This window comes from Plasmopara halstedii, assembly GCF_900000015.1.
Source record: "Plasmopara halstedii genome assembly, contig: Scaffold_3109, whole genome shotgun sequence".
Taxonomy (NCBI): domain Eukaryota; phylum Oomycota; class Peronosporomycetes; order Peronosporales; family Peronosporaceae; genus Plasmopara; species Plasmopara halstedii.
In genome coordinates, this window is record NW_020190012.1 from 470,606 (window position 1) to 493,685 (window position 23,080).

General features: G+C 41.9%; 9 protein-coding genes across 9 annotated transcripts; 6 read left to right on the forward strand and 3 right to left on the reverse strand.

Moving 5' to 3' along the window:
- Positions 1 to 1,958: 1,958 nt before the first annotated feature.
- On the forward strand, positions 1,959 to 2,193 carry PHALS_07398 (uncharacterized protein; the record flags this gene model as incomplete). The annotated part of the gene is made up of 2 exons (XM_024720857.1): positions 1,959 to 1,970; positions 2,041 to 2,193. The coding sequence occupies 2 exons, from the start codon at positions 1,959 to 1,961 to the stop codon at positions 2,191 to 2,193; spliced, it is 165 nt and encodes a 54-aa protein (XP_024586014.1).
- Positions 2,194 to 4,625: 2,432 nt separating this feature from the next.
- Positions 4,626 to 5,279, forward strand: PHALS_07399 (Thioredoxin-like protein; the record flags this gene model as incomplete). The annotated part of the gene is made up of 3 exons (XM_024720858.1): positions 4,626 to 4,785; positions 4,850 to 5,155; positions 5,224 to 5,279. The coding sequence occupies 3 exons, from the start codon at positions 4,626 to 4,628 to the stop codon at positions 5,277 to 5,279; spliced, it is 522 nt and encodes a 173-aa protein (XP_024586015.1).
- A 147-nt stretch (positions 5,280 to 5,426) lies between these two features.
- On the forward strand, positions 5,427 to 6,075 carry PHALS_07400 (uncharacterized protein; the record flags this gene model as incomplete). Its single annotated transcript, XM_024720859.1, has 7 exons — positions 5,427 to 5,455; positions 5,522 to 5,573; positions 5,631 to 5,642; positions 5,716 to 5,741; positions 5,810 to 5,878; positions 5,952 to 5,976; positions 6,073 to 6,075. The coding sequence occupies 7 exons, from the start codon at positions 5,427 to 5,429 to the stop codon at positions 6,073 to 6,075; spliced, it is 216 nt and encodes a 71-aa protein (XP_024586016.1).
- A 108-nt stretch (positions 6,076 to 6,183) lies between these two features.
- Positions 6,184 to 6,467, reverse strand: PHALS_15225 (uncharacterized protein; the record flags this gene model as incomplete). Its single annotated transcript, XM_024720860.1, has 2 exons — positions 6,184 to 6,344; positions 6,413 to 6,467. 2 exons carry the CDS (start codon positions 6,465 to 6,467, stop codon positions 6,184 to 6,186), a joined length of 216 nt encoding a protein of 71 aa, XP_024586017.1.
- Positions 6,468 to 6,668: 201 nt separating this feature from the next.
- PHALS_07401 (Protein phosphatase 1, regulatory subunit, and related proteins) lies at positions 6,669 to 8,034 on the forward strand (the record flags this gene model as incomplete). The annotated part of the gene is made up of 3 exons (XM_024720861.1): positions 6,669 to 7,229; positions 7,287 to 7,895; positions 7,969 to 8,034. 3 exons carry the CDS (start codon positions 6,669 to 6,671, stop codon positions 8,032 to 8,034), a joined length of 1,236 nt encoding a protein of 411 aa, XP_024586018.1.
- A 68-nt stretch (positions 8,035 to 8,102) lies between these two features.
- Positions 8,103 to 8,951, reverse strand: PHALS_07402 (uncharacterized protein; the record flags this gene model as incomplete). The annotated part of the gene is made up of 1 exon (XM_024720862.1): positions 8,103 to 8,951. One exon carries the CDS (start codon positions 8,949 to 8,951, stop codon positions 8,103 to 8,105), a length of 849 nt encoding a protein of 282 aa, XP_024586019.1.
- A 1,655-nt stretch (positions 8,952 to 10,606) lies between these two features.
- Positions 10,607 to 11,010, forward strand: PHALS_07403 (uncharacterized protein; the record flags this gene model as incomplete). Its single annotated transcript, XM_024720863.1, has 2 exons — positions 10,607 to 10,937; positions 11,003 to 11,010. 2 exons carry the CDS (start codon positions 10,607 to 10,609, stop codon positions 11,008 to 11,010), a joined length of 339 nt encoding a protein of 112 aa, XP_024586020.1.
- A 714-nt stretch (positions 11,011 to 11,724) lies between these two features.
- Positions 11,725 to 13,063, reverse strand: PHALS_07404 (Cytochrome oxidase assembly protein 1; the record flags this gene model as incomplete). The annotated part of the gene is made up of 5 exons (XM_024720864.1): positions 11,725 to 11,745; positions 11,818 to 11,827; positions 11,880 to 12,488; positions 12,550 to 12,716; positions 12,779 to 13,063. 5 exons carry the CDS (start codon positions 13,061 to 13,063, stop codon positions 11,725 to 11,727), a joined length of 1,092 nt encoding a protein of 363 aa, XP_024586021.1.
- Positions 13,064 to 14,472: 1,409 nt separating this feature from the next.
- Positions 14,473 to 16,646, forward strand: PHALS_07405 (conserved hypothetical protein; the record flags this gene model as incomplete). The annotated part of the gene is made up of 2 exons (XM_024720865.1): positions 14,473 to 15,027; positions 16,131 to 16,646. 2 exons carry the CDS (start codon positions 14,473 to 14,475, stop codon positions 16,644 to 16,646), a joined length of 1,071 nt encoding a protein of 356 aa, XP_024586022.1.
- Positions 16,647 to 23,080: the final 6,434 nt, after the last annotated feature.

The window sequence follows — 23,080 nt, forward strand, 5'->3', positions numbered from 1 at the left end:
TGGATCTCAATTCGAGCTACGATCTCATCCTAGACGCAGCATGGCTGAAACGAATTGCGCCAGGAACGACATAAACTCGTACCGTCAGAATATTCACGGATCTGTTGCGAAGGTTTCAACATTCGTGAGCACATCATCGTAGAAAATGGAAGTCGCTTTCAAATTATTAGGCAGAAGTGCCATTGAGCTCAAATTAATAAATAAATATGCATATAGATGTAATAATATTCTCGTTTTTCTGCAATGCGTTGCAAGGCAGCAAGTCACCTAATTAGCAAAGTTAGTACAGAGAGAGCTTGGTTCTTTATCCATCACAAATGAGTTCGTTATTCGGAAGATAATGAACAACCAAATTAATATTTATACTTTTCTTCTTTGAAAAAAATATAATACTATTTGGTGACGGGAGATCCCGCATGGGCGACGGATACAACCCTCGGGTAGGAGAGTGCGGCATGAAAAAGACCTGGTTCTTGCAGCTCAATACGTGATACATCGAGGTACCTTTCCAAGGTATCAGTATGACGTTGTAGATGCTCCATTCCATGCAAACACGAAGGTGGCTTTCACTAGTGCCCACTTTATACGTCTGAATGCCAAACCGCAGGTGGCGTATTGTGCATATATATAATGTGATATGCCTGATGCAGCCACCATTTCAGCGTGAGCATTTATTCTCAACGGACCATACTGCGAATTAGTATGGTCGCTTAAACCTCGACCAGATAGTTGTAAGTTACCCTCAATCGCTCATGAGAGCCTCTCAATGCAGGGCGTTTTCGAGCAGAATGCTTTCAGAGAGTCTCGCAATATTTGAAACACTGCCCGATGCACCAGCAATGCTCAATCGTCTCGTGATGCAGCTGTTTGTTATGCGTCATGCATACATACAGACTTTTTTCGACAATATATTCTTGAATAGCTTGCAGAGCACGAAGAGTCGGAAGTGAATGTCAACATCAAATGCTTTCAAGCCGTATACCCTCAGCCAAGCTTGTCAATATAGACGAGTGTGTCCTTGGCCCCGCCGATCACCCCTTTCTACAGTATTTATTCAGGAAATATGGGATGCAAGCAGATCCATGCCATTATAGTCTGGCAAGTAATTCTATTTTCAATAGACTTAGAAATACGTCTTGCCTGGTCAACAACTTCGATCCAAGTATGCCGACATGACACAGCTCTCCACCAATTTTCCTGAAAATGATATCAAACTGTGTGGATGTGCTACTGATGATATATCAAATAAGTCGGTTACAATAATCCTATTCGCGCTCCTATCTCGGCCCTACCAAGTCTGAATCAGCCACTTTCGAAGTCCTATCTGCATTTAAATGTCTTCTATGACGATGCGGCCTTTGCCAAAGCAAAACTTTACTTCAAATGGAAGACCGTGAGAATATCCTCGTCATTGCATTTGAGTATCACCCATTAAAGAGACAGCTCATCACAAGGAGTAGTTGATATAAATTTTGCCCTTATGAAATTCAGAGGTCATGTGTTCGGTATTAAGCCTTTTGAGACCTATACAGATCATGCACCGATACGCACGACCATGTCGTCAACTCATTTCTCAGGCTGACGACAAAATGAGCTGCCTCTTTAACATATGTTTTCTTGCAATAAACTATGAGCCTGGACTGTTAGTCGTTGTCGCGGATGCCCTTTGCAACATTCATGTGTTATCACATCACAATAGTACGATTCGTACGGCGTACGGGTCGTACGCAACAAGTGCAGTACTTGGGGGAAACCTTGAAAATAAAGTGTTCGTGAGCCAATATGCCCAGCGTTTGCAATGTTTTTCCAAATTTGCTGTATCATAGCACAGCCCAGATCGACAAGCAGGGTGTGGTGGTTCGACATGCTGAGGAGCTCAAGCAAACAATCCCTGAGAGGATTTCATCTCGATACCGAGAAAACATACGATCTAGATTTTGCTATGCTGGTTTTACATAATGTATAATCGGGTACGTACCAAAGTGCGCACGTGCGAAATTTGGCAAGTTGAAGCCACATCATTTAATGACCCCTGTCCAGTCTGCCAATTACTACAGAGTTCTGGCTTACCGTTTTCGTGGGCGTTATATCTTGTTGAGTAGTAGCAGCATTGTGACCCTTGTGGTCCGTCTAAGCAAGATGATGCTGCCAGCGACACCGTTATTGGTGAGTGTGATGCGGAGCTGCTCCTAGACAAAAATTAATGCCGACATGGCTTATTAGTCGCCATGATGTCAGACCATAATACCCTCCAAAGAGAGATCAAGTGAGCTATGTTTAATGCGTGATAATCAAGGCACCAAATTATACGTATTTATAGTGTACCGGTGGTCGGGCGGAACTTGAAAATGACCTAAGACACAGCAATCTGCTTCTAGAAAATTATACGAGGATGTGCCGAGGTTACTATCCCGAACGGCTACTGTATTGAGTTATCGTGATAGCTTCGCTTGTCGTAAAACACTAAGCATAGTCAGGGCAGCTCAGACGTTAGTTAAAGGCTCATACTTTTTACAAACACAGTCATTTAATCATATCCAAATTGGAAGTGACTTGAATAGCTAGAAAATCAGTTTTGAAGTCCTCACTATATATGCATCAATTTGAATCAACAGTCAATTATGAATTCACTCACTGCATTTTGGTTAACTGCGTAAGGTCTTTCGTAGCAAATGTAGCAAGCTCTCCGATGTAACATTCGAAGACCACACGAAGCGATTAAGCCCAACCGTGTATACCGATTAAACCATCAGTGCCCTTTTAAAAACACGTTAATACCGCATCAAATTGATGTGTCTGGGTTGCTCAGACATGTTTACGCACGTCTACAAACGCGACTATTTAAATGACGTGATATCGAAGCTACTGACAACGTGGCGATTGTCTGATATACTTGGCCGTTGCCGCCGCATCATAACAATGTGTTTAGCAAATTGGTCCGTAGAAAAGTACATGGCCTGCATTGTGTTATTTTAACGTATGGACAGCGCACTGTGTCATTGTGACTACCTCAGTCGGGCTAATTGGCTTGCAAACAATCGATTATTGAAGTTACCAGCCGAGGTGGGTCTTAAGAGCGCGGTTTTGTTTGACGAGCTGCTTTGGTTAATCTACTTACGCTGAACAAGACGGACTAACTACGAGACTTGAAAAAATGGAGTAGGATAACGAAACTTGCTTAATCGGTATTTAAACACAAGCATGTTAAACTTTTCCTTTATTACCACTTCAAAGTGATAACATAATTAGCATAGAAGAATTAATATGCGCTTAATGCGTCAAAGCATGATCTACCGATATGTTGTGATGCTCATAGCTTACTTATTGCCCACCGAATTGAGCATCATACCTACTCAAAGCGCTCCCAACTTCAGCTTTTTGACATTTATACAAACGATTCTGATCGACCTTAGCATCTCACTAAAAAATAATTCTTTTCTTTGCAAAAGCGCTACAATCCCCGACGTGACGTGAGCCAGTCGACTCTGGTATCTTTGCCTGTTGCGAGAATAATCGGGAATATCACTAGCTTATACTTGAGGCGTACGACTAAAATATTCATCTTTCTCGGCTCTGATTAAGTCCATCTAATTTAACACGGCGGATGAAATTTATTGTTCAACCACTTTGACAAAAGGATGTGTGATTTATATCGGTCACATATGCGAGAATTCTTGTATTATCTCTACTATCGAGTATAGAATGTGACCACTCCTTTTTAAACATACTACCCTACCTGCAGCATTGTGTAGTTGACGGCATAGCCCGAAGCATAGCCTTCGACGCTGAATGCTACTCCAAAAAAGATATATTGCTATGGGGTTGCCGTCAACTTGGCACAGAGGAAGCTGTGAACCTCTAAGTCTACGTTTACAAACGTAGGAGAAAGGGTTCGTGCACTCCTATCAGGAGCAAAATCAAGTGCTTTACAGGTAGATAAAAGAGCGAGTTATCTTTGCTATTTCTGGGGTAGATTATTTTTATAGACTTATACACTTTGTGGCAGTTAGCTGTTTCTTATAATGAAAGTGTCTCTCTTTCCACTTCGAAGCTCATTTGTGCCTCCGATCGAAAAAACATATTGTATGTTATACAATCGTACCACATGTGCAAGACAGAAGTGCATTATTTACCCTCTTACGCGTATGCTGTAGGTTTGTCTTTACGATACTGAAACAACTTTGTGGTTATAAATGCCACTTCACAAGCTCTTTCCTGGAGTCAGAACGGGTCTCGTTATGTAGCTGTCATTATTTTGTTAGTCTACACACTGATGTTCTTTAAGTAACCGGATACATGAACGCATTATTTAAACGTTTGCATGTCACCACTATGGTACTGAGCACTTGCGTGATCTAGCGATTACACATTACATAATGTTGTGATATACTCTTGGAGATTTTCTTTGTAGTGAAGTGTCGGATCGAATCAAAGCATGTTGTCGAGCAAGACATTTATAACAAAAGTATGCGCTTTTACAATAAAGCGTTCGTAAAGTTTTGAGTAAGTGAATTAATTTTGACGGGTAGAGAAGCAAGATCAGATTTGACAATCATAACTAGATTCTACCTTGAGATCTGGATATATGCTTTTGGGGAGGATTTCATCATACAACTCCAAGTATCATGAGCTCAACCACGGCTGCGGCCAAATCTCGACTATATGGAGATTTAAAAGACGCGATTAGTATTAAAGACTGCTATTGCCTAAATGAGGATCCGAACAAGCCCTTTCGCAATCTTTTTGCTGGTAATGAGACTTTAGTGCTCAAGTCCGACGCTGATGGTGAGTGAGACTTAGTCACTCTCAAATCCCATATTTGTATTTGCTATTAATTCTTCTACGACAGAGCAATTATTATTGTATATCGAATTTCAAGACGCCGTCAAGTTATTTTCAATCAATATCGTGGCACCACAAACCGATGAAGCTCCACGCGTCATTAAGTTGTTTGTAAATCGTCCTAATTTAGGCTTTTCAGATGCTACAGACGTTGAAGCAACGCAGACGATTGAGCTGAAGAAAGAAGATCTGGTGCCTGAGAATGACATTGAGCTACGTTTTGTGAAGTTTCAGCGCGTGACAAGCATCTCAATCTTTGTGGAAGAGAATAATGGCGCGGACGAAACAATCATTTCTAGCCTCAAATTTTTTGGTAAGTCATTAGTATTTTTTGACCTAATTAATTATTCACTTTTATTGTGGTTTTGATTTTCATTTTAGGTGAGCCATTGGCTGGTACAAACATGAACGAGCTCAAGAAAATTAGCGACGAATAGGAAATGGGTAATATATCTTTATTCCCGTTTTCTCTATTGTATCATATCAATTTACACGTCAAAGCGGTCATTTGCTAGCACTTTGCTCTTGTTGCCACCGTACGTCACGTAGAACGGAGTATCTGGATAATGTCCTAATGTCGACAAATGAGGGACAAGATCGCGCTTATTGCGAGGTACACCTCGCTTTTTGTATGGATTGCGCCAATCATCCAAGTACTTAATCCCAGAATTAATCCCAGGCGTATTACGTTTTCGAGTAACATCGTGCTCGGCATTGTAAACAGTAGCAAAGTCTGCTGCACCAATACGTCGCAACTTTTCGTACTTTGTTTCCTTGCGAGACTCTAGTTGTACAGCATCGTAAGGAGTTGATGCTTGTAGTGTTGATTTGTCGGAAGGAGGGTATGGTGCTAAAGTTGTTGGTGTTCGAAAGGTACTAAGTCTTGACGTGACAACACGGTGAGCATTTTGACGAATGTGGGACTCAACAGGCACTCCGAAACTTGTTACACGTGCTGATTGTGCAGCAGAATTGTAGATTCCAGCAACAGTGCGAGTACTTATCAAGTGATGGAGGTCTTGAGTGACTTTGACGAGTTCTTCTCTAGCAGCTTTCTCACTCTGCACCTTTTCTTCTTCTTCTTGAAGACGCAATCGTTCTTTCAATAGCACTCGCATTTGGTCTCCTTTCAAAGTAAGTTCTTCAATATAAGCTTTACGTTTCTTTAAGTCAAGATGATTGGTTCGACTTGATACACCACGAGCTAACTTTTGAATGATTATTGCATAGTAATCCAAGATAGTTTGTTGAAAAGCTTGCACTCTTTCAGCCCGTAATCGTTTACACCGTCGCTGGGCAAGATGACCGCGATATACACGGGAAATCACAATGGCAGCCTTCCTAAAGTTCATAGATAAGTACAATCACTTCAAAGTCAATAGTAAAGTGGAGGTAGTTCATACGTCTGTACGGCGAGAAGAGCGCGAATTCGATATCCACGAAAAAGTCGTTGGATATTAGTTGCAGCCTTGCCTTCACTTTCAGCGTGTGCTTCAGCGTCACTAAAAAAATTAAATATACAACTTATTAACAATTCACACGACTAGGACAGCATGTTGCTACAACGCACTCAAGAAGTTGTTGCAATCGTTCAAGTGTAGCACTTCGATTCTTCCAGCACTCATAAAAGAGCGCCATTTGTCTCGACTTCAAAAGCCCTAAAAGCTAGATTTAGACTCGACATTTTTTCTCTGTACCATTCTTCGAAACATCACAATAATTATCAGACGTTACTGGCCTTCTCATCCAAAGTAACCGATGCGAGCAAAAACGACGTTGCAATCGACATTCCTCTTTGTCGTACCCCTTTGTATTACTTACTAGGTATGGATTTATTCGCAACATTGAACGTCGGTCAAGCCCAAGATCAACAAGCGATTGAGCAACTCATGACTCTTCGAGACAAACGGTGGCTTGCAAGTCTTGGTCTTAAGAATTCCTGTTTTGCATCATCTTTAAACGACTGTATTGTACAAGAAGAGGGCGTGAAACAGGCCGACCCTAATGTAGAAATGGCAGCTTCGGAAGAAAAGTTAGTAGGTATGGCTATGAAAATACCCACGGAGAATGAACGACCAGTTCATTTGACCATGAGACTAATTCGAGAAAGTATTGCATTGACAAAGAATTTGACACGACGGACACGAAGTATCAAAGATGAAGACAAGGAGGTGAAAGCAATTCTTAGCAAAAAGATTTTACGACTGGATTGGCTTGATATTGGCAGAATTGATAATCTAGATGCTTTTACTCACGTCGAGACGTTGTATCTTCAGTATAATCTGATTGAGACGATCGAAAATCTTGAGAATCATCAGCAGCTTTTGTTTCTTGCTCTTGCTGGAAATCGCATTCGTCGAGTTCGAAATTTGAAATGCTTGGTCAATGTACGTCAATATTTGTTGATTTGATTGTTTGAGAAATTATTGAATGCGCTTTTGTAGCTCAAATTTCTAGACTTGTCAATGAATTATATTGACGAAATCGACGTAAGCGAGTTTCCAGAATCCCTTTGTGTTCTGCGACTGGCTGGCAATCCGTATATCCATCACACACCAGATTACGCTAATCTTTTTTTTGAATTGCTTCCAAATCTCGTGCAAATTGACAACTTTCGACGAGATACATCGTCAGCACAGTCGACAAGCTCTACAATCTCGTCAGCGTGTGCAGATATTAAGAGCGAAAGTTTAGACAATAATATGGTGATGTTGTCGCTTCCGCTATCTCAATCACCTATAGATCATTGTTCTGCATTGCAAGATAACGTGGAATTACTTCATCATGATTCATTCAAGCAAGAGACGCCAAACATTGAACCTGAACAAATTATTGACATGCAATATGAAAAACAGCATGAAGATCGAATGTCGAAATGGAAGCTGAAACTGGCAACTCAAACGTCACAGACACGACAACAGGTGATCGAAAGTGACGAATTGTTTCAACGCCTTGCAAGCTCGAAATTTCATGAAGAACGCACTCGTGCTTTATCGCGTGCGCGACTCGCGACAAATGCAGCACTTGCTGATGCTTCTAGTCACTTGAATCAGGTTTGTCCTGTCAGAATTAAAGAAGTTATGAAAACGAGAATGTTATATTTGAAAGTGCTTGTTTTGTTGTTAGATGGAAGTAGCGTATCAAGATTGGCATCGAAGTCATGAACAACTAACATTTTCATCAGTAAAGTAAGAGAGGTAGTTAAGATGCAGATCAATTATTGTAAAGAACGTATGGGAGTATTTAAGCAATAATTGTAGTTATAATTGTATTGCGAAACTTGTGTCGCATGGTGCAGCTTGCGGAACATAATCTGCCAGTGTTCGTAAATGCAATGTAAAGTCCTCAAGGCAGAGATGTCTTGCATTTTGAACATAGACACTCTTTGCCACAACATACGGTGCCGCTTTGTACATGTCACCACATGATGCAATGTCAGTGTAATATGGACTCACAACAACGAGTCCAAATCTGCCTGTGTGAGGGTCCAATAATTTCTGTGGTGTACCGCCAAAGAGTCGATTTTGACAAAGGCTTGGTAGCAACTGAGCTCTCCATTCCGTTTTCTCTGCTGTCGACTGAAATCTCTTAGGAGCTCCAATAACATGAACATTAGTCATTGTCGTCATACTATGAAGACAGAAAGCTAATCGTGGAAACAATGTCTTGCACATTGCTTCAACATATTGTAAACTATCGTCACTGATAATAAAAACTGGACCATATTGGGACACTGAAGTAAGCAAGTGGATCATGTCTTGCTCAATTGTAGCAATTGTTGCTGGAAGGTTTCGAAGGCGTAATATTCGTTGTTTTACAGCCGGAAGAGCTGCAACGGACGATTTGAGCCCAAGATGCTGACGCATCCACTTCGTTGGTACCAAAACGTTCTCCCAACGTATAACAAATGCGTTTGAAAGTCCATCAACAGGTCGTTTGGTCGCGGGATATTCATACAAATCGCTTGAGTAAGCAGACACGTCCATAGAAAAGGACGAGACCATGGTTTGTGACATAATGTTGTCATTCATCGTCGTGCTTGTAAGGTGTGAAGAGCTTAAAGGTTTGTTAGTGAGGGTCAGCAGAGAATCCAGTACATTCGAGTCCATCCCGACTGACTTAAACTATCGCCACGGCGTTGGCAGCTGCGTTGGAGAGATTCTGAAATGTGGATTATCTAGCGACTTGAGTGAACGATAAACTGGTGTTTTTTTGTATCTCTTGTAAACATGTTAGAAACATAGCGCTACTCATAGAATGAACAGAGTACTTATTATATCTAGCCTGATTATATCACATTGATTATTAAAACATATCGACAAAGTGTTACATTAACCCTAATTATTCGAGCTATCCCATAATATTCATTAATTATTACCAAGATTTGATTTAGAGCAGTGTGCCGCGAGCACCAACCTAATTTATGTGTGCGTTGTCGACGACTTCTGTCTGTACCCGCTAGCAATCGCACGACTCCATCAATGAAAACTCGACATTTTCACATGATGCTTGAATAATTTTGTCGAATGGACTATAAACATTGATGAGTTTTATTCCTACGTTGTCACTCCTTGAACAATTGAAAGACATACTGACCATCTCATTGTAATACTGCAAATGAAGATTTGCGCGATGTGGAGGTTGTTGTTATGGCCATACTGCCAACAATATTTGCTGTGCGGTATATGGCTATTTCGTCGTCGAAGAAAAAAAAATCAAGTAGCAATTAAGCGGCTGCAAAAAGGAATGGCTTACTATTTCTGTACTATGGACAAAATCTAATTCAAATTTGTGACTGTTGTAGTACTGATACAATGCACAGGCAATTTTTAACAAACGGTATTACTCATTCTCGACAGTTTCGTGTCTAAAAATTTTAGCCACTGAATCAATATAGGATGAAAGGTGCTTTCAAGATTTATGACTGTAGACTGTGATTTGAATCAAAATGGCAGCTTTTACCACACAACGTCCCATCGCCAAAGATTCGCCCCAAAATCTTATTGATTGAACTTTATCATCAAAACTTCACACACTTTAACAAATGCGCCACCCCCTTTGATGCTATGTCCACTTTTCTGCTGGAAAAGCGGAGAAAACAGCGCAGGTTACGATCGAGATAGGGGGAACGACAAGCGCTGTGATTTCAACTCACATGCAAAGAAGATGTAGTGGATTTGTCCGTAACGTTTCCTGACATTAATCTTCGTCGCTACCTGTGCATTACTGAAGCTCCTGATGTTCAGCATTGTTGCATTATTTGGAGAAATGCATAGATTGACATCTCGGTAATACATTCATCAAAATTTTTCGGCGACGCTTTTTGCCACATAGTGTGCGATCAACACGATATTGTGATTTACTTTCAGCACGTTGCCCAATTTAAGATACAATCAAATGAGTAAACATGTTGTGTCGTTTTGAACTGTAACAGAGATCATACAAATCTGAATGTCTACTGACTTGTATAATTCTTAGCTTGCATTCTCAGCTCTGCGAATCTAATTTCAGTTCAACTTCGCCCGTCGTCATGGATCATCACTACCGAGCCCTACACTAGCATTACAAATTTCCGAAAGTTACAAAGATTGTGCCCTTCAGCTTAATTTAAAAATATGTTTGATCCTTAAATAAAATTTACCAGATGAGCTCATATAAAGTCTACTATATTGTACATCATAAGACATTGCGTCTCAAAATAGGTCGAGATGTTCACACCCTACCAGCTTTGCTACTCAACTTCATTGCTCATTCTTTCTCAATCATGCTTGTCAAACTATTCTCATTCATCTTGACGGTTCCTTCGCTCTTGGCTGTGTTCTTAATTGTTCAATACTTTCCAGTAAATTCGAACGCCAGCTCACTTCGTCTTGGAGCAGCCTCGAACCATCATGTTATACCTCCATCAAGTCCGGTTACTCTCGCTAAAACAACGGAATGGATATCGGTTCAGCGTCAACGCACTGTTCAAGACGAATTATCTCAAGTGTTCACCACAACATCTGTCACTGGAAACTCTCACAAGGGAAGAAAAGGAACGGGTGATTCATGCATTGGATCTATATGCGGTCTTAGCCTCTTCTTTTCATCTATTGGTCTTACGTTTGTCGCGTGCTTTGTCGTAATCTACATCGCTGACAGACGGTATGACCATGTGCAGATAAGTAGACGTCAACGTGACAAATACTACGAAAGTATGCGTAAGCGACGTTCAAGCAATAGCCTCAACGACTTTCGTCGTATTTCAGCAATGCGTCGTCGCGCAGGACAATAACGAGTTAAATTTTAAAATGTTCTTAAAAGTTTTACTAGATCTAATTTTTTACGCCACGACGATATTTTGAGGCAATGTTGCCTCTTTTGAATGTTAAAACTATTGAGCAAAAGAGAGGAATCACGCACGAAAGGGTAAATATACTCGACATTATTAAATTGCTGCAATTTGCCAGATGTGCATATTCCTCGCAGTCTTGCACGTAGTCACTTGACGCCAGTTTTATTCCAGAGACTAAAACAAGTATTGTTAAAAAACTGTCCAATATCCGTGTAAACACTGGATTTGGTCGATCTACGACGAAGAAAATTTCGATGAGAATGATAAAAACACCAGCATATTCTGCGACAGTATAGGACACAAGTAGTATGAATGTGGATGCAAAACTTCCAAGGCGAGAAAAGTTGTCGTTTGACGCTTTGGCTATTGGAAATGAAAGCATTGTAGTTGTAACTGCGACCAAAGCGAAGGCCAATTGTAAACCTCGGAGTACTATACCGACAAGTGTAATTGAATGAGGAGACATGGCCGAAGTTTTCGGTTGGACAACTGGTGGATATCGCGATCGTGATTCAGAGATGGTTAAAAAATTCCAAATTTGAGATGTATCAGCGTCCTAATGCATCATTCTGTTTCCAATCAAATTAGATGACATCTATCTTGTCACATTCTGGATTGCAAGCAAAGAAAAATGTTGTTACCTCAATATATCTATTGCAAAATCACTTAAATTGCATTTTAGGCTTGCTTTGAATGCATTGACGACATGTCTTCTTGTTTTAAAAGATTTATGGTCTTAGCAACTTTTGCTTTGCGTTTTTCACTGCGACTGACCGACAAGACAAGCGTCGAAAATTTCCAAGACGTACCGGGAGTCATAAAAAAATTGTCTTTTTTGACGCTAGAGAATTCGTCAGTCTTGTCCTTTTTAAAGGCTTTGACAATGATGGTGCCGTTACCTTTAGGTCCAGTACACGTGATTGTGTAGTTAGCTGCCTCAGTCGTAAGTTCGCCAACGTATTTGGATTTATCGCATCTGATAGGATGACCGAGGAGCTGCCGCGCCATATTATGATTATTAATATGATCTAACACCAGTTTGTGGACGTAGAATGGTCGGTTGCGCAAGATCCGGATTACAAAGAAAGATGAGAGACCTCCGATCAACACGCCTCCAATGACAGGAAAGAACAGCTTGTTGCCCAGTGCCTCAGAATTCTGATGTGTTACAACATCCTGCTTCTGCATAAACGATTCCAGAGCCGAAAACTCCGTCCCGTCCTCGCAATTTACGCTCAACCTGTCGAACGTGACGTTGTCGCCAACTTCGTCTATATTATGATCCTTACGATAGTGCACTACAACACTTCCCCTGAAATTGACAACGTCTCGGTCAATCATATGCACGTCAAACATACCACTATATCACGTACTTGTCACCTGTGACCTCAAAGCTGCCTTCTCCACTCTTAAACTCCGTTGGCGAGCCATCGGCATCGTATTCTCCGATGCGTTCAAAATGCTTTGGATATCCCACAGTCTCAAATACGCGATGGTCTTTAACCACGGCACGTTTAGCCATGTTGAAAATGCGTACACTCTGCAATGACACGAGATTTTTAGTATGGCAATTTCTCTCAGAGAGCTATCAACCGTACATACCTCATCTGTTTCGGCATCACGGCTTTTATAGCGTCCGATAATACCCATGGCAGAGATCGCCACAGCCACATACATCACCAACATTTGCGTGGTGGGAGTTAGTCCGGAAGCTGTTTGGATACTGTCTTTGAGTCCTAGCGGCTTGCCAACGTTTGACATAAAGCTTTTAAAGCGTACACCTACACCATATTGCAGTTTTTTTCGCCTTTGAGGATTTACTTCTAGCGCAAAAGCTCGACAAACTGCAGATCTGGCCCTTAGGCGATGCAAGAACTGCAGCATCATGATGACGACCTTTTATTCAGGTGGAATAATCTTCAGCAGACAATCTATTGATTATAGAAGGTTATCTGAATAGAGTAAATATAAGTTAATATTACTACTTTTGTGCACCAGTCATTTATCGGTGTTGCTACCGAAGGGGACCAGTTTGGAAATTACCTCGAAACCGATTTGTTCGATTGTTGTTTCCGATTAACCGGCTGCCACGCTCTTATGTCAGGAGTTTACCTGCTCTCTCCCATAGCGAAAGCCCTGTTACAAGCGTGGAATAGGAATGCTTGGTGATGTCCGGGCTCGTTCTGAGTTCGGGCTTTTCACTGTCTAGAGGATGATGAGAGTGGAACGAGGAGGCTCATACCTCCGCGGACCTAGATCATCTTCTTACATATATCGTCTACTGTAATTACTTTCTCTTCTCCGGCCTTTAATCAATCAAGCAATGATACTGAATTGCAGCGGTAGGGCAGTTCTCTGCCCATATTGTCCTTTGTAATTTTATCTTATTTGCTTATATGGACGCGAGCACTCAAAGCACACGTTTCGTCTTCTCTATGATCAAATGTGCCGTCAAATGTGCTCACATGTCTTAAAATGTCATGATCAAATAAAAATCATTTTAATACCTTATGTCCCATCTACAATTTGAGGTTTAATGACTGTTGAAATGGGTGATATTTTTCTCCTCCATACGTGTCACACGAGGGAATGAATGAGATGTGATATGGCCACTTTTCTACTAATATATGTGAAAAAATAATGCCGGGCGTATTTTGCTCTTCCCGGCTCAATTTGTAGCTGCAGCTTCTCATTAATGTATTTATCAGCAGGTACTATCGGTTCAGTCATCGTGGATGTTCAGAACTTCGTGGTCAGATAGATATACAACATGTGCTTGACTCTTTAGTAGCTCTCTACATAGGTACAGTCTGCAATACCATAGATAACGTACAGTGCATGACTCGCCTGTCCCGTATTCGTTTGTACCAACATGCACAACCACTTTCTACTTTTACTCTATTCTCTTTTAGTAAAGGATAATTGTCCTATAATGTCTGCGATCGTGCAATCTCGAAAACTGGACTATAACTGGGAAATGACAGGAAGCCAACACATACAATTGCTAAGTCGGACCACAGCGCCCTCCATTTGAACCAGTGACCAGTCAGTGTTGGCCAGAAAAAAAATCCATCATCAACACCAGGTAACTGCCAGCTGGGCAAGACATATACACGAAATAAGTCACATTCGTTTGGTACCTTCTTCCGACATCCGTGCCTGAAAACCTCGTCTATACTTATTACTTGTATACCAAAAAACCATCTTCAGATCACCTAAGGAAAGGGAACGGTCATTCTTCAATCTGCGCGCACATCACCACAAGCCAAATTCAGGACCAGGAATAGTTAGCAACAATGTCAGTCGGCGCCGTGAGCTCATCGAACTTCTTTTATGTTAGTCTTGCGCTTCGTGGCCTGCAGTTTATCTGTAGCCTTTTGGCTATGTCTCTCGCGGCCGCTGGCTTCTACGGTGGCGGCGCGACGCACTCAAGCACATTTGTGCTGCTTATGGGATACACGGGGATGCTGTATACGTTGTGGTACATTGTGGCCGTGGAGTTGCTGCGTGTGGCCAATCGTCCCGCTCTTCGTATGGAGCAAGCTGTTGACGGTGCGCTAGTTGTGATGCTGCTCATTGCCGGCATTTGCCTTGCCGCTTCCGACTTTACGAGTGATTGTGGTTTCGGATGGCGCTGCAACAACTTGCGTGCGGCTACGGCGTTTGACTTCATTGCTATGTTCTTCTTTTTTGTGTCGTTGTGTCTATCGGTCTTTCTGTCCGCTCAACAGCCATCTCATGGACACTCCAACGTGCAGGTTGAGGAGCCTGTGCCGTACCATCAGAACCTGACGCCAACGTCTGGTGCCCTCTCTCCCATTGGCAACTACAACGATGTACCCGCTTCCAAGGTCTAAAGGAAAGCAATTTTCATGGGAGGCTCGATGACGAATGAAGCAATGCCTTAATACATGACAGTTAATTTTATTACTTTTTTCATTTTATTAGCGATTTGAATATTTCTTGACATGTTATCTTCGTGGAAATAAGTCCCAGAGCACATCGTTCAACGTGCTTTTGAAACGCCGTCTTTGTAAAAGCAGATCTAGAAGGCAAGTTTGAAGATTGTGATTGTTTGAGTGTCTTTATGTTGAACACTCATCCACTCGGCAGTTGCCGTCTAACGTGCTCATTAGCAAATCAGCATCTAGCAAGTTCACAAAAACTAATAGCGCATTCATGAGAGCAACTTCAGGCCACCTTACTCCATGGAGACGACGTTTGGTCTTGATTGTGGATCATGATGCTCGATCGTGCCTGAGAAAAAGCAGATGGAAAAACGATTTCATTGTTGCTGTTAACGTTCCGTTTGTCTGTCCACGTTCAACGCTTTGTCAGACTGGGATCCTTTAGTTCCAGCTTCTCTTGGTCGGAGATGCTACCAAGCGTCTATATCACCAAAAATTATCTAAAAGATAGTGTAATCACTGCCATGATCAAAACTCCTGTACGAAAACCTCCATAACTATATACTTCCAGAAACACTTGTAGATTTTAAATATCCTAAAAGCTCATTTTTGCGTCATCAAAGCTCAACAACAATAATGGCGCCACAAACCCAGCAATAGCTACATTACTTAATCTCTGACTCGAAGCAGCTAGCGTGACTCTCAAAATCACTGAATTAATTAAGAGTCTAAATTATGCACGTAAGAGAGATGAAGTGCTTTCGTTAATGTGATGTAGAGTTGACAGTGCCACATAAACACAAGATAAGCAACATAAACTGATAATTGTATTGAAGGTGCAAAATTCTGCCATAATTAACCAAACAAGGTGTGTGGGGTGAATTAGGGACCATTTGTGAGCGCACATTCAAAGTCCAGACGTACTAAAGATACTCCCACTGGTACTTTGTGGATCTTCTACGACTTTCCGATGAACTTTCTGATGAAGTTATTTACGACTAGTTTGCCCAAAAAGGCTCACCACCGGTGTACATCACACGTGGTAGGAGGGCTTTGTTCCCGCAGTCGTCCAGTTTACTTCTACCAGAAAAACGCCCCCGACTTCGGTTGTGCTTGACAAGCGTACCCCGCTTCGCGAGAACCAGTTTACTGGGCAAGGCTACTCGGTGGCTTATCACCGATATCGAGCCATTAATAGTGTCATACCTCCCTTTGTCAAGGAATTACGTGACAACGGTAAGCCGACCCGGCAGTCCAAGTCAGCCTTATCAGGCTTAAACGCGGACGATACAGCCAGTATCCTCCCTGCTTTTGACGACCAAAGCGACACCAGTGGTCGTTCTGCCATGGCCGACAACTCTGGGTCGGACAGTGAGCCACATAGAGGGGACCATTCTGACCCGGACACCGATCGACGTACCACGATATTGAGGCCGCAAATGTGGCCTGATTCAAATCGGTTCGGCTTCATGGGAGTATATTCAAATTTCCGGTCAGCTACATTCAAGTCACCGATTTTTTTTGCCAGCTCGGATTATGAAGGCAAGTCGAATGGTGTTTAGTGCCGCCGCCAATTTAGCGCTAGATCTACAACGCCTTCCTCCTACCCATAAAAGAAATCCTCCAGTTTCCTCAATCACTTCTTATGGGTGGTTAATTGGAGGTTTGGATGGACGCATTCCGCCAGACCAAAATGTTAAACTATGGAACAAGTAGATTAAGCCGCCGCAGTCTGTGGCTTCATTTGTGGCACATATTAAAGTAAGTGAGGCTGTTTTTTAAGGGGCCGTCTACCGAGGCAATGTTGGGCAATGTTCCCTTAAAGAGCTCTGCAAAGTCATTGAAGAATTTCTGGGCGCTTTTACCCAAACTTGTGATTCAGACATTTTGTTGTCGATGGTTCAAACTCAACCTAGTCTTCACCATATTCTTGCTCGATACAAACACGGACGAAAAATTTCACCACTTCCGCACTAAGACTTTTGGGTACGCCGTACTTCGGGAGCTAAGCAGTCGTACCTACCCATCTACCGACGATGGTAAATTGTTGTTAAAGTCTCCACTTTAAATTCCAACCGGTCTGACTACGTCTTTCAGACTGTAAAAGGGCAACAGTGTCCGGAACAGTCCCAATACTGGCTTATGTTAAGACTGGCCAAGACTGATCTAGCTCAGCAAATTATTGCACTTAAAATCTATCTGGACCCGCTTAAATTAAGTGCCGTCCTTGGAAGGGCAGTATCGGCACGGCCACACCCTCTGAGATGATTCCATTTTGACTGCCATATCACGTCGCCCTGAATAGTGCGCGTTTTGGCTGGGCCTCTCCCAACTGCCCTTTGCGAGACATTTAAGGATCTACGAAAGCAGGCCACTGAAGTTAGCCTTCCAGTTCCCACTCATCTATGATGTGCAATTGGCCCTATGGGTCACTCTCTAAACGCAATTGTCTAAATAACGTAACTTAACGCACCTTGTATTTTTCTTTAACATTCTCACTTAGTAGGTATTGAAGAGGTAATGTTTGCGGGTATATAAAGTCTGAAAAGGGCTAAACATCATTGGAGTCCACATATACAGGGCAGGCAGGTATTACCACCATCATACCCACTTCGAGCTTTTTGCTACATAACGTGTCGGTATGCGAGCTCTTTTATCGCGTTTCTGCGGCCCAATGTACGGGCCCGAGGTCAGCAATTAGAATAAGCTAAGGATGTAAATAGTGTGCAGCGTGACTCGTTATAATCCCTGATGGCTCGTTATTGGTCGCACCAAAGATTGCGTCCAGCGAGTCAGCGTCTTACTGGTTTGAGAGGTGAGATAGGTCGAGTTCTCTTACGTGCGTCGTACGAAGGGTACATTTGTTACGGCGATAAAAATTGTCTAAAGTTCGAGAAATGTTACAAAGTGGTACCTTGTCTCTACTAGTAAATTGAGGATACGATATGATGGTGCTCGGCTTGGTGGACTGATACAGGAATCTATTGTGAGTCATAGACATTGGACGTCACGCACCTTTCTCGTAGCTGGCTTTCGAGTTTTCATGAATTTACCTCTGCAAGATCAAAATTTCATTTTATGGCGAGCATGAAGATGGGTTAGCTAAAAGCAAGCCATGATATTGTCTATGCATTTAGCTCGGAGGGCAGAAGCGTCACGAGCGCAAACATCAGATCAAATTTGTTGGACAGCATAGATTCTTAAACTTCTGTTTACTATATAAAGATCAATTCAAGGCCAATACCCGCTTGACTAGATCTACGCTGTCTCAGGATTTACCTATGGATATACATGCACGCGTATGCTGGAATAATTGTTGACTCAAGTGATGAGATCGCATGAGTTGTGTCAGAGATAACCTGTAATATGATCAAATTGGGTACACATTAATTCCGATTTGTACATGTCAATTAGAAGTGAGGTGGCAGTGATCATGTAAGCACATGTATAGCTCGAAAAGCTGCACACAGCTTACCTACCAATCAGGTGATAAAGAGCAGCTGTGATGAGTGAAGCCGTAGTACAATCGCGCACTATTTTCGAAAACTGGACCGTTAACAGCTGAATATCGTCTCGGCGCAAAATTTGCCAAGGAAGTCGGGGATAATAGAATTGATAAAGTATATTGATCTGTCGAGGGCGCGCTTCTTTGCGCGCAGAAGAGGTCAGGGCTTATAAAGTGGCGGAATGTTTGTCATTCCTCTAGTATGCTTGTTCTTTCGGCTCATGACAAAACATCAATCATCTTTCAGGGATTAGACCATTTCATTAAATTTACAGCAAGATTCAATGCGATAGACAATCGTTCACATGTATGTCAGATCCACACAAGATATCAGTGATGCTTGTATTGAAGTAATGCGTGATCTTTTTTTCAGATGATATTTTGCAGTCAGAATTGTGATAGCAAACAGCTTGTTGCGCTGGTTAAAGTCAGAAGGCAATACATATCGTATTGTGCTGTATGTATCAGGTGTGTACGAGAATGGTACCTGTAGTACTTACTTTAGCGTGCACCAATGACTTAAGGCAAAACATTACTGTACCGAAACCACCTTTGATCATTCACTATCTATCAGCTAAGACGAGACTGCTCAATACTGGTGAAGAACGATATTACGGCTATGTCTACTTTGCATGCATATGTCCTACATTCCTCGTATTGAAAGCGAGCTCAGATTAGCCTAGCGGACGAGATGTTATGGCTCCACTTTTTCAAGTCCCTCAACGGACAAATTTTGATTTCACAGTTTTTGAAGGGCCAGTATGGAGTACTTAACTAGTACCTGCATCCCACCGTCCTTTCATATGGCCAGCTGACCAAGTTGCATATTATTACGACAAAGACATGTAGTCTAAATCTGGTAATGTTAGAAGAAGGAGGGCATAGAAACATAATAAGTCAACTTTTTTACATCAGGTTTACCATCAAGTAGTCGTTTGACGGCCTCGACCGAGCCTTCCGTTACAATAGCATCAGTGCCGACGATATAACACTCGCACCAAAGTATTCCTATGAAGCGGTAACTTCTACCACTGGGTGTCCAATATGAGGACCACTTAGTCAGGAAGGGTTTTCCGGGGCATATCGTGGTTGACAAGAGTGAGAACGATACCACAGAGACATGGCTTAGAAAGACGCAGTGGTATTACATATGATTACGCAAGGCGTTAAAATTCAATATTAGATTAACTTTCGGTGCTGTGTTGGCCTGGTAACGCTACGTGAGTTCTGCAATCGCTTGACATTGCACATTCGCCTGACGATAACACGAAGACTTCACGATTCCAAGTTGGAAAGTGCTGCTCGCGTGGCGGAGACATCTCGACTCTTTTGACAAATTAGTTGTAGGTCTTCAGATAGTAAATAATAAGTCAGTTGGCGAGTCGCACCAGTTGGTGGTACTTCTCATAGGTCTGACGTCGTTAATTTGATTTAATCTCATCAATTGTGGATAATGCGAAGGATAGTACATTGGACAAAGTCAAGAAGAAGCTGCCCAATGGATCAGAGAAGCTGCAAAAAAGAAGACTTCAGAGCAAGCGCTTCGCGTAAATAGAAATTCTGAAAGATTTATCAGTGAACAAGTTAATGCTCAAAATGGTGCCGTGTGTAGGACGGAATTAAAAATGAGTGTTTTGATAGCGACCAGGTTAGTCATATGAAGCAGTAGAGTCCGAACAGAAAACGATGACGCGGTATCTGCAGTGGATGTAGGCCAACTAGCGGGATATCTTATTCACAGTGGCGCCCCCACATGGCCCGCATAGTAACGACTTGTTTGAAAACAAGGACTATGAGGCATAAATCGAAGCCACGATTGCAGATGTCAAACCGTTACTCATCCAAAGGATTTGCACCGTAAAATTGACTAGTATGATTGGGTGGAAAGGGAGTTTGCATTACTGAAGCTATATTTACCTCAGGACTTGCCAGAAGAATTGTTGTCTGTTGGCAAGCTTGCAGAACATGGTATCAATGTAGAAATTTTGCGCTCGTCGGATTTCATCTGAAACAAAAATAAGGTTGTTGCATCCAGTTCAAGAATCGTTAAAGCGCACATGCGCGACTGTTGGCACGACTCCACAAGTTTCGAGGAGTAGTCCAGGATGACATTTGCATGATTGCTTTATTCATGTCGCATCGTTCAACCAAAGGTATTCGGTTGATCAAGCCCGGCCCAGAAGCAACTTTCAAAGTGAGAAAGGACACAGATGGTGGCTATGTCCAACCAACTTAAAGTGGATTGACAGCCAGTTCGGGATAAATTTGTGAGAAATGTCAACGATCAGTCGGAGACATCGATGTGGACGATGTGAATCATTCACTAAGTGTCATTATACATCAACCACGTTTTCAAGCGTTCTATCAAAAACTAGCAGACTATCGCTTATCGCTACACCCGCGTTTAAAAGATCTTAGTGTTTCGGTCTGAAATAGAGCAAACAAGAGGAAGACATGAGTCGATGCTGATACTAAGAATTGACTCAGATGATGATGAAGCAACATAAAGGTGCACCGTCTGCAGAACAAACTAGGATGTACGAATTCAATGTCGATGCAGATTTTGCGTACATGGCGGAAGGAGAAGATGGTACGGACTTGCCGACTACATATACTCAAGCAATGACAAGCGACGATGCAGTGAAGTGGCGTGAATCTATTGAAGCTGATCTTTGCCCCCATGAGCAAAACCAAAATGAAAATTAAAGCCAAGAGGTAATAACTGTCACATAATTGGATCACGATGGATCTTTGCTACGATGCGTGATCAAAATGGCCATGTTGTGCGGTACAAGGTACGAATTGTCGCGAAGGGTTTCGAGCAAAAGTACAGGGCCGATCTCTCAACGGCTTATTCCTTGGTCGCCAAAAAGAATTTATCTCGGATATCACTTGCAGTGTGTGTCAAATGTAACTACCAATTCGAATCACCCAATGTCGACTCTGCTCATCCCATCAGTGTGCTGACAGACAGCGATTATATGGAAGTTCCGCTGGATGTAGACAATGCTCGAGGATGCGTATATTATCCGAAAAGGGCTGTATACGGATTGGAACAAGCAGCATGTACCTGAAACAAGACAATACATTGTGCCTTTGTAAGAAAAACTCTTAGGGCTGCGGGGGGGGCAACGACACGAAACCCCTAGAAGGTTTTAACTCCGTTGGTCTATATGTTGGTGACAGAATTGCCGCAGAAAAAAACTTTATGAGATCAAGGAAATTAAAACAGATGCAGTCAAGTTGAAGATACCAGAAGTTTAATGTGAGAATGTGTGAGTAGAAATTTTGAAGATCGACTACATCGACACGAGGTTCGGCTTGTAGATATGCAGACGATGACACGCAGAGCCAGACTACTTCAGGTTATATACGATGTATCAGGAATCAAGACCGAGCCAAAGCCAAGGTTTAAGGAGCATTCTGGCTAGGTAACCCCACATTGAGTCCGAAAGTTGTGTCAATTTTAGGTGAAGCAACCATACGTTGACAACAAAGCTAATCTGACACTTCTGCGCGAGCAAACAATATGAATGCATGCAAAATAGGCAAAGTCGAAACATCGTTTTTCCAGAATATCGAGCGGCGTCATCTAAACATTCCCACTCGCCGTAAACCAACTTCCCTCGTCCTTATTTACAGAGTGTGCCATATGAGCGAAGAGGTATTTTTATTGTAATCTTTTGAACTGAATCCTTTCAGTTTGATAATTTTTCAATTGCGCTACAGTTCGATTGTACAAATTCACATTACAAGTGGTGTAATGGCAAATTTTCAATTTAGACTCAATAAATTCTGAAAGCTTTGGAGGGACAACGATGTAATATATTCGGACTCTATAATAGGGTACGGATTTGTTCTCGGGGTGACTATGCATTGACTCGTACACTTGACAAGATTCAAAGTAAGAGGAGTCATCAAAGAAGGTCCAGTCTTTATCAGGTGTACTTTCATATATTCATATATGTGGCATAATCAAACCACGTCGCAGTCAGTTTGGTTGTTACGTTGTGTACATTTATGATCTTTGTGCTGATACTTTCGTTGGCTTTTATCGATCTAGTGGGTTTCAAGATACACGTAGTCTCATTGTGGTTTATAAATATAAAACGCCTTTACTGGACAATTGGTCTAGAAAATGAAAATAACTAATTGATTTCCTAATGTATTGGTACAGTAAAAACGTCGACTCAACCATATAATAAAGTACTATCGTCGGTAAAAGACAATGTAACGATATGAAGTGCGGGAAGCGAGTGAGTCTATAATGATAGGTAATACAGGCTTTGTACTTGATGCAGCATTGACTGGAATACTATCAATTCTCGTAGCTGAAATTTTTGCACATCTGCGTCGATTAACTAACATGTGTTGATCAGCAACTTTCATAATCAGGTAGACTAATCGGGCAGATCATGGTGTGGACTCACATGTGTTAGGTGATGCACAATTGAGTGTGAAGATAAATGATTGCATATGCTCTTTGGTGTC